This window comes from Silurus meridionalis, chromosome 4 (assembly GCF_014805685.1).
Source record: "Silurus meridionalis isolate SWU-2019-XX chromosome 4, ASM1480568v1, whole genome shotgun sequence".
In the NCBI taxonomy this organism is placed as follows: domain Eukaryota; kingdom Metazoa; phylum Chordata; class Actinopteri; order Siluriformes; family Siluridae; genus Silurus; species Silurus meridionalis.
Window position 1 is genome coordinate 16,918,360 of NC_060887.1, and position 10,899 is coordinate 16,929,258.

Here is a 10,899-nt window from a genome sequence, read left to right on the forward strand (position 1 = left end):
AATACTAAGATGTGTCTTAAGATATACGGACAAACTAGTCAAACTAGTGACCCATTGTATGTGTGCTTGTGCTGTCATCTTTATGTCTCAGCTGCTGGCTAATAACACTATTATTTATGAATAAGTATGTATTTATGGATGTATAAGTTAATAATAATGTTCTTATTCACGTCATGGGCTTCTGTGGCCTACATGTACAGCATCCTGTAGAGCACACATTAACAGCAACTGGGAAATCGATGAGCTCTGCTTTCTGTTAGATGACTTGCCTTTGGCAGGACAGATAATCGATGCCAGATAGAACTCATCATTCAACATGGAGCAGCAGCCTGTGAGCGCCTTACAAGCGCAAGCTCTGAAAAGGAAAGAAAAGTTAAAGGCCCTTAGAGAACGACAGCTTCAAGTGAGTTCAGAGAAAATAATGTTATATTACACACGAATAAATCTCATCCTGGTGTTTTATTAGGTTTAAACTATAGTTTACTCCATGCTAGCCGGCTAGCTAACAAGCAAACAACCGTTGTATAATGCATTTTCCTGCTATTAGCCTGCTAGCAACTACCTAGCCCAGTACACAGATTATACAGATAGTTGATTGTTTGTATTGTTTGTATTATTTGTATCACAACTAGGCCGTGTGTGTGTGTGTGTGTGTGTGTGTGTGTGTGTGTGTGTGTGTGTGTGTGTGTGTGTGTGTGTGTGTTGTAAGGAAAAAGACCGCGACTGGGTGCTAATTAAGCAAGTGTGCAGAGTCTCTCTTCCTTTACATAGTATTTAAATGTGTAAGTTAATGTGTAACTCTGTATATGAGAGATTTTGTCGATCGATGGATACAGATATGTCGAAACTTTGAAGACCCTTTATTCAGTGTTTTTATTTTATTTTATTATTTTAACATTGTACATTAATGCTGAAGACATCCAAGCTGTCATCCATATCCAAGACCACCAATAAAATCATGTTCTAAACAAAGTACATAGTGTTATAACCCAGAATATTTAATATTTTTATGTATAAGAAACACTAATAATATTGGCTAGTGTCTCCCTTTACTCTTACAACAGCCGAAATTCCACAAGATGTTGGAGACATTCCCTTTTCCCTGTGTGCCATGAAAACATTCCTCGCATCTTAACACCACCTCCACCAGTCTGGACTGTTAACAGAGGGCAGGATGTGTCTATGGATTCATGAACATTTAGAGTGATCAGAGCTGGTCAGGTGTTCTCTGAGTGCGGTGTAGTTGATATTCTCTGTTTCTAAAGTTTGTATTTCTGAGGCGAAAGTTGACGTTCTTAATTACATTATTAACCCATTTAACCGCGTTATGCTGTCTGGACTTTACTTCTGTGAGACACTGACCAGGCACTGGACAAAAGAAAAGTGTTGCTGATTAGGAAAGGAAAAGAATAAGAGAAAACAATGAACCACTGGACGCATTTTAGGGACAAACTGATCCATTTATTTATTTTAAAAAACAATATTGGAGTTTTTACCCCATTGCATTTTGGACATTAAACAGAAACTTCAGATCAGGTTGTGAAATCGCTTTTGGTTGCAGTACATTTAGTCACGAGGCATCAGGAACACAAAATTGCAATAGAAACTCTGCAGATCTGAGGTCTGGGTTTTTCCTCAAATAAAGACCTCTATGGCATTAGTTAGATTGTTTTTTTTTTCTTTCTTTTTTAACTAGTTGCTACAATCAACAAATTGCTCCTCTGTTTTGTGTCTCAGCTGTGTTTTCTGGTTTTCCACCATTAAGCAGCCATTGATGTAGCGATCTCTCTGAGTGTTGATATCGCTACTTTTCCAGCCAATACAGGTGCTACACTATTATCTCTCACAACTCAGGCTGGCTGTTCCAGTCAAGTCTGCTTATTTCAAACCCACAACTGAATGAAACAGTTTGAAATGAAGCTGATCAGCAGATATCTAATGTTACTGGTATTGTACATTACATAAGAGTCGTTAGGTGTTTTTATTGAAACGGGAGAACGAAGTTCACAAAGAGCTGACCGCTCCACTGAAATGACACCAGTAATTCCACTCTGCTCCACCAGCTAGTCCGTTTTTACACTCCCAATACAATTTCTCTGACGTCACCATATCGCTCAGATTTTATTCAGCAACAGAATGTCATTAAAAACATTCTGGATGTTAAAGACTGACTATTATTTCATCACTTTATGAGAAGACTTCATTAGTCATTAAGCTGCAGTCTCATCTTTCAGTAGTGACATTCCTAAGTATATTATGTAGCTCTTGTGCTTATAGATAGATAGATAGATAGATAGATAGATAGATAGATAGATAGATAGATAGATAGATAGATTTTTTTTAAAGATTCAGTAAGTAAGAGGGTTAGAGTAAGTGCTCACTGTTTTTGTGACCTGGCTTAAATTCAGTAGCTTAATCTTCTTTACCTGCAAGAATCATGACTGGATTCATGCCAGCTTCTCAAATGTAATAACTGTGAGCATAACCACCCTCGTAATCTTGTTCATGTTTCCAAATAATGCCTAGAGGATAATTGGGCTGATTTCTGAGGCTGATTAGATTTTCTTGACAATCACAAAAAAAAAAAAAAAAAAAAGCTGTCCGGATTATTTCCTTCTCAGAATATCCATTTGGGTTTGTAGAATCCAGTCTTACATTACAATATGCTCAATATATCTGAATATCTGTTTCAAATCACAATTATTCTTAGCATGTAAATGCTAGGCTAGCCCACCTACTCGTTACGCCATCGTGACAGGAACGCCCGTGATCACTCTGGAAAATTACACAAGAACCACAATAGTTACAATTTAAATGCACAATATCCTCGTGCTGAAGATTTTTCCTGTGGTGGAAAATGTGCTGATTGCCTTCTAAGAGAAACTTTACAGCATCAATATTTATCTGCCTTTTCGATGAATATATCTTCATTTTTTTGCATTTGTTTTTTGCATTTTGCATTCTTAGTAAAAGATTAATTACGCTCACCTTCCAATTTAATAGGGACACCTGTACATGTGCCCTCATCCGTCCATGCAGTTGTCCAGTCAGGTGTCAGCAGTGCAGTGGATGAAGTCATGCATATATCAGTCAAGAGCTTCAGTTGATGGTCTGGGAATGTTTTCACAAAATAGCCTCTGGATTTTGCATCGAATGGTGTTATATACACATATACCGTAATTTCCGGACTATTAAGCGCACCCAAATATAAGCCGCACCCACTGAATTTGACAAAGATTTTTATTTTGAACATAAATAAGCTGCACCTGTCTATAAGCCGCTTTCTATAATTCCTACATTAAAACTAATGAACTTTACACAGGCTTTAACGAAAGACAGTGTCTGTTACTCGGCTTGTATCTAAACAGTAGCCTACCAAGAAAGTCATTGTTCACTGTCTTCCTCCTTCCTTTCACAACTATTTCTCTCTGGAGTTTATCTTTTGACATCGTCGTGCGTTTAAAAATCACCATCGGTGAAGCTTTTCTCCCGATGCCGTGCAGCTCAGAACACAGGAGAAGTGCGTTTTCATGCCCGGTTGTTTTTAGCGTGATGAATGATTCGCATTTCCTGTTGACAGTCCGAGTGAGCTCCAGGTCAAACGTCAGAGGAACCTCATCCATATTTATGATGTGGTGCGGCCCGATTCAGTGGGAGCGCATCAGATTTAATATAAAGAGTTTCATTGGTTCACCTGAACCCGTTCGGAAATTTCATTAGTCTAATGTTATGGGGCTCAGTTTTCTGAATGAAGTTTGTGAAACCGGGAAAAACCCGGAAAAATCCATAAATTAGCTTCAGTGTTTAAGCTGCGGGGTTCAAAGCGTGGAAAAAAAAAGTAGCAGCTTATAGTCCGGAAAATTGGTGTGGATAGGATTTAAACTCATGACCTTCTGAGACAAAGTCCAATGTCTTAACCACTAAACTACCACCTCCACAATCAGAATAAATCAGACTGGTCTAAGATGACCAGAAGTTAGTAGGCGCTTAAATCTACCCATGTGGTGAGCAGAAAAACAACTCAGAAAGCAGAGTACGACAAACCTTGAGGTGGATGAGCTACAACAGGAGAAGACTGTCATGGGCATTAACGCTGAACAGTTCCAGTTGTTTTAACATGCGTATCTTCTCTATCTCATGGTTGGATGTTTTCTATCTGCTTTTCTGCTCACAGCATTTGTAATGAGTGATCAAGTTTCTAAAGGTTTCCCTGAAGCTCGAACCAACCTGGCTGTTTCCTCTGACCTCTCTCATCACCATTGTGTTTCCAGCCACAGAACTTTCACTTTCAGGATGTATTGGTTTTGGTTGTTTTTTTGCACTGTTCTATGTAAACTCTAGAGACTGATGTGTGTGAAAATCCCGGAGGGATCAGCATAATCGTTTGGCACCAACAAACACACCACAAAGTTACAGAAACCACACTTTATCCCCATTCGAATGTCTGAACGCTTAAAGAAGCGCGTGATGTGCATCTGCATGACTGTATCCATCGTGCCGCTTCAGCACGATTGACTGATATTATAACCACATGAATGAGAGGTGTACAGGATTTCTAAATAAAGTGGAAGTTGAACGTGTATCACCCGTCTTACAGGTCGATGCGATTGCGTTCTCACTATAGAAACAATAGCGTAATAGAACATTTGAATTTGCACAAGTCGTTTGAATTGCAGCCAGCACTACTGTCAGATTAATTAATCAGCTTTCATCAGCACCGCGGTGTAAGTGCTTTTATCGCCTGCGGCCAGACATAAAAGCGCATTTCACATGTATTTGGAACACAACTCGGTTTTCATTTCGAGTTATATGTCACTGGAATGTATTTGTTGTTTTCTGTGTGTGCGGTGTACAAAGACTGCTCACACCACAGTGCACTATTTCTAAACTATAGTCACTGCATACGTCAAGTTAGCCAGGACTTATCAAGATTGATCTGGTGGACATAATCGTGTAAGCTTCCTGAGCATTATGAGCAATGGGTTTGTGTTTTTTGCAGTTTACTCTGTTCTTGCTAATTGTGGGTGGCTGCTTGCAAATATAATGACACTCAATCTGCGGTTACACTAATCCAGTTTTTTTTTCACAGGGGAGAGACCAAGCTGAAGGAGAACCTGATTGCAAGAGAGCAGCAGCAGCAGAAGAAGTAGAAACAGAAGACAGACACAGGTAAACAAAAAAAAATAAACCACATCCTGTTTTTTTTGTTTTTTTCTCTCACAAAATGCTGTTCGGGCAGTTCCATAAACGCTGGTTTGCAACGTCAAGTTTGTCTTCAGCACCATGTTTTCAGTTCAGAGTTCACAGCTTGTTTTCTGTGCCGTGTGTGACAAAATGACTTGCCCATTACTAAGCTGTGTCCAGTGTTTACATGAGCTAGAGCTGCCCGTTTCTCTCAGCTCTATTTCAGGAAACACTTTCAGTGGATATCTTTCCATTGTTTATACTCATTGTTTATACTGGAGGGAACCTTGGATTTTCTCTTTTCAGCGTTGAGGTACTGTTTTGAATCGACTCCGTATTCCCGTTTTCAGAGTTTATCTTCTGTTTAAAGTGTGTGTCCCCCACATAGCCTGGGTGTAAAGCGCAAAATAAATGCTGCGTTGTTGCAAACGAATTCCGAACAACCCCAAGCCGCCCCGTTGCCATTCATAATTGAGGTGTTATCTCGGCTGGAAAGTTTAAAGGAGTGTCTCTTGTGACTAAGCACTCATCATTAAAATTGCAACGGATCTCCGATTGCGAAACAATGGTCCCACAGACGGGTGAAGCACACCTCCCAGCTTATACCTCCTGTCTGCATTGTTTCTTTACACACTTACACCACTGCCGAGCAGAACACGGGTGTAAGCAGGCAGTTAAGACAGCTGGACTTGTAGGTTTAAGGTTATTGTGTTTATATGCCATGAAAAGATCATAATGAGCTGCGATTGTAAAATAACAGGTTGATCAGCATTAGTGAGCGCAGCACTTCTAAACTCGTTCTTGTAGAATGTGTATCGAATGTAATCGCACGACTAGTCTGGTTTTCACATGACTAAGCCCAAAAATAAAATGTTCTTTTTGGAAAATTGGAAACCAAACAATATTTGGAAACAGTCTAAAAACAGACAGACATTCCAAAGGAAAACATGTTTTAACCCTTGAATATTCAATGTTGAACTCTACATCAGAGGGTATTAATTTTATAAAAGGTTCAAACCTAACTAAAAAACGAAACTACACTAAAACACAGGTTGTCCCTGACTTATGATGGAGATGCGTTCCAAAGACCCCATCATAACTTGACATATAATTTTGAGAATTTTGTACTAATGTAACAAATTACAGTACGTAATTTAGCAAAACAGAACAATTTATTGTACCGTACTCTATAAACTATACAGTGTGTATGTGTGTGTGTGTGTGTATATATATATATATATATATATATATATATATATATATATATATATATATATATATATATATATATATATAAAATGTATATGTGTGTATATAGGGGTTCCCTGGTGGTCTAGTGGTTAGGATGCAGCGCTCTCACCGCTGCGGCCCTGGTTCGATCCCCAGTCAGGGAACCAACCCCAGCCACTCTCAGTGCCGGGCCCAAGCCCGGATAAATGGGGAGGGTTGCGTTAGGAAGGGCATCCAGCGTACAAACGTGCCAAATCAAACATGCGGAGGATCTGCTGTGGCGACCCCTAATGGGAGAAGCCGAAAGAAAGTTGTGGATGCCGGTTCGTAGGTATGTGGAGGGCAGAGCATACGCTGCCATGAGGAGACCCTTTACTAACACCCTTGTGGATGAATGTGCAAATTGCACATGCTAAAAATCTTGATGGTTTAAACGAGGACTCAGGTGTCCACAAACATTTGTTCGTAAAGTGTCTCGTCACTTTACAGAAAAGATATAGGTGTAATATTTTGTCAATAATATTCTGTCAACTGATTTCAGGATTAATCATAGTACAAGCATTAAATACAGCATGATATACTCTGGTTATTACATGTTATATTGCTCTCTTCAGCATGGTAACTGTTTACATTTACATCTGCAGCGGTGTTGCATGTTCCCAGCGTACAGCACGTCAGTGTGTGGCTTTGGCATGTGTGCGTAATTATACTGCGTTTTTGTGTAGGCTGCCAAAAACACAGGGTGAGGCAACAGGTAAGGCTGATGACATTTACGTTCAAGTGCTGATTTTATGTAGGAGGACAGTGTTTTCTTTTTTATAAAACGGAAATAAAATTCTCCTTTAATATGATGACAGCTGTATTACGAGAAGTCGAACGTCTGATTCCCTGTACCGTGTTTAAACACGTTAGAATTTGTTAATCCATGTATTTTGTTGATTCTATAGCTGTCATTACAGTGGGCAATATCAATATGTTTCCTTTCCTGCTTTGATTTTCGGAGCGCTGTTACAGCAGCACTGTCCTGAAGGCTAGAATTGTGGAGAACGTGCCGGACAAACTGTCTGTTGACATTCTGTACGTGAAGAATGGCGGCAGAGCTGTATTGTTCCAGCAGGTGGTCAGGAAGTATCACCAGGAAACTTGGATGTGGGAGGGGTTCCTAGTCCTTTGTCTCGGACTCACACTCAACTGATTTTTCCTTCAGGTTGACGTCTAGTTTTTGGTCGGCGTTTCACTGAAAAATAGCTCTTTATGTTGGCGACTAATCAGCTTTGTCTGATAATTGTTCAGTGCCAACGATTTTATTTTTGGTCTCAGACGGTTACCATAAAATGCCTCCAACCAGTGACGATGCTCCTAAAGTGAGAGTTGATGAATGTAGGTCCAGATGTAGTGCTGTCCTCCAGCACCCCCCCCACATGTATTCATCAGCACAGAATCAGCACACATCACTGGAGACTCGCTGCTGAGAAATCGCTGAAAATGAACCTTCTAATCCCCTGAAGTATGAGATGAAACAAACCCGTGTGCCTGTCTCATCTGCTCACTCACTTTAAAGAGCCCTTTACTGGCTACCAGGAGATTTAGCAAATAGCTGTAATTTGCAAAGAGGTAAGGGATGACATAATTGGGCATGTATCGACTTAAACTTGGTCGGGAAACTGCACTCCCCAGATGCAGCCCACAGAACAGGTGCTACATGCTAATTAGCTGGTGTGAAGAGAATGAAGGAAGGCTTTGTACACATGCCTGGTTTGATTACCCAGCTTGCACCAGTCATGTGGCCTAGAATAGAACCAGCCATGATATTGGTCTGCACTGCTCCCTACTGGCCTTGGGTTGTATTGAAGCTGCTTGTGGATGCTGACTTGGGAACGCTTGTCTGTTACCCCTATGAGTAAATATATCGGTACATTTGTTGTGTTCTGTATGGTGACAAAAAGCCTTCAGAGAATAAATAAATTAAATTATAAATTTTATGCACATGTGAGCCAAACAAGTGGTCTGTTTGTGGTCTGTAACGGACATTAAGGAGTGATTTAGTCTTAGTTCAAGTTCTCCAAATAAACCACAGTGGTGTGTGTTTGTGATGATGCAGAGACCTGAAGTTGAGGAACTACACCCCAGAAGATGAAGAGTTAAAGGAAAGACAGGTGCCCAAAGCTAAACCTGCATCAGGTGAGAATTAGCACGCTCCCGCTTTTCCATTACATTCTCTTCTGCATTTCTGTATCCTTTAATGATCAGTGTATTACAGTCTATGCTTATGGTTTAGTATTTTTTTTTTATGTATTTCTGAGTAATGGGTATAAATAATTAATGTTTGTATGGGGAGTTCTGTGAGGTAGGAATATGTGCGGCCTAACCTGTGCTGCTTTTGTATCCTCGCAGTGGAAGACAAAGTAAAAGACCAGCTAGAAGCCGCAAACCCAGAGCCCGTCATAGAGGAAGTGGTGAGTGGGATTACATCTACAAAATTTATTGCTCCAGTGTCTCTAAAGTAGCAGCACTTATCCTCCGCCTTACACTGCAGCTCGGCTGCAAATGCTTTCTCAGGGCTGTCTGTATCCTGGCTGAGTGTACATAAGGGTCCCAAAAGTCTCCATACATAAGGGACTAGCTACAGTTACTAGCCAGCACCATGTCAGTGAATTATCATGAATGTTTACTGCGCTGTTGCTCTATAACACTTAGTCTTTTTTAATCGGGTAAAGAGCATAGAAATAAGTGTCTTTATAGCATTAGTGTTTTTCCAAAAAAACATTTTTTTTTACTTTTATACCTGAGTGGGAGGTGGGATTCTATTTCTGTTCAGTTTGCATGGCATATGAACTGATGCTGGGACATGAATAGCATTGTACTGTATTGTAAAAAATAATCTGAATCATTAAAATGCACTGTGAGAAATATTGGCACACAACCTATAAAGTCTAAGACATTAATTATGATTACTGTGTGACTGATTGATCAGTCAATGTTCTGCACAAATAACATTTTTATACATTTATATAATATACAGCACAGCCTGCTTGTTGGTGGAAATGGACTATTAGTTATATGATTATTAATAGGAATATTAGCCTAGCATTGCCGCACTGTATAGGGAAAAAGTGGACAAATGAATAAATGCGACCAGCTGACTAACTGTTACTGATGTGGGTTTTTCTTTTAGGATCTGGCCAATTTAGCTCCAAGGAAACCAGACTGGTAAGGGGTTCATCTTTCACGCTCTCTATATAGTGTTTTCTTGTATTTTAGTGACGTGTGTGTCGCTAACCCTTGATTTTCCAGGGATCTAAAGAGGGATGTTGCAAAAAAGCTGGAAAAGCTGGAAAAAAGAACACAGAAAGCCATCGCTGAACTTATAAGTGAGTATCATATTCAATATTCTGGTGGATGCAGCTAACGGCCTCAGTCATGTCAGTTTCAGGGGTTTGCTAAACACAGTAGTTGTAATGCATCCTACTCAGCACTAGCAAGGACATAGTACAGCGACTGTCATGTTTAAGGGCGACTGCTCTCTGCTTCTTCTTGTGCCTTTGAGAATTTATTGCTCATGACGACAGTTCAGAATAGAACTGGCCATGGCAGATTTTACCAGCCGTTTTAAAGAACGTTATTTATGAAGCACATTCTCATTCACCACAGAGTCCTCCAGAAATGTACAAAAAACGTGTTTGAACACTTCTAAAAATAACATGCAGGCAATAGTTCAAAATAATTGTGAAACAAGAACAGTACATGACAAATTCTTTAGAAATGCTTATTCTTTCTTTGCTGAGCTGCTTGAAAGAAAGTGTTTTAGACTGTAGATAATACGACTAAGCCGCTATCTGTGAGAACAGCATGTAATTGAATAAAGAAAGAGGTAAAAGGCGAGGACGGAGACAAACCAGCTACCAAAACGATTCCAAAAACAGGAAATGGTTATCTTTAGTGGCTGTGCCGAGCCGAATGTGTCCGTTTTTGGGGGGGTGTTTCTTGCTCTAAACATGATAGTGTGATTTGTGAATGCCTAATTAAACACTCTCCGAGTTATTGTTTCAGCTGTGTTATTTGTGTGTGTGTGCAGGGGAGCGGTTGAAGGGGAGTGAGACAGAGTTGGCTGGAGCTGTTGGAGCAGTTGCTGAAGAAGAAGCAGATTCGGATTGAGCCCGTGTTCTGTAGATGCGCGTTCTGTGTGCTGCAAGTGCCTCTGCAGGATGAGTGTCGCTCGTTATTTCAGCATGTGACCTGAAGAGGGATGCTGGAGTTCAGATGTAATGTGGTGTGTGTGTGTGTGTGTGTGTGTGTGTGTGTGTGTGTGTGTGTGTGTGTGAGAGAGAGACAAAATGAAAGACAAGTGTACAAAGATTTGTATCGGGTATCCTTATCCTGAAATCCAGATTTCAGTTTTTTCATACTTAAATAAAATATTTGTTCTATTTCTATTACCATTTCTTCCATTTGTTCTAAAATCAAATCAGATGAAATGAATCTTTA

At 40.0% G+C, this 10,899-nt stretch overlaps 1 protein-coding gene across 1 annotated transcript; it reads left to right on the forward strand.

Annotated features, from left to right (window-relative positions):
• Window positions 1-250: 250 nt before the first annotated feature.
• On the forward strand, window positions 251-10,850 carry ccdc12 (coiled-coil domain containing 12). The gene is made up of 7 exons (XM_046848004.1): window positions 251-403; window positions 5,090-5,169; window positions 8,516-8,595; window positions 8,809-8,870; window positions 9,590-9,624; window positions 9,709-9,785; window positions 10,490-10,850. Exons 1-7 carry the CDS (start codon window positions 317-319, stop codon window positions 10,567-10,569), a joined length of 501 nt encoding a protein of 166 aa, XP_046703960.1. The 5' UTR covers window positions 251-316; the 3' UTR covers window positions 10,570-10,850.
• Window positions 10,851-10,899: the final 49 nt, after the last annotated feature.

Bases quoted from the DNA above. Each gene is read 5' to 3' on its own strand.
- ccdc12 (XM_046848004.1), top strand. From the start codon at position 317: ATGGAGCAGCAGCCTGTGAGCGCCTTACAAGCGCAAGCTCTGAAAAGG. The intron at 404-5,089 runs GTGAGTTCAGAG...TTTTTTTCACAG, and splicing joins TTAGAGAACGACAGCTTCAA to GGGAGAGACCAAGCTGAAGG. The intron at 5,170-8,515 runs GTAAACAAAAAA...GTGATGATGCAG, and splicing joins GAAACAGAAGACAGACACAG to AGACCTGAAGTTGAGGAACT.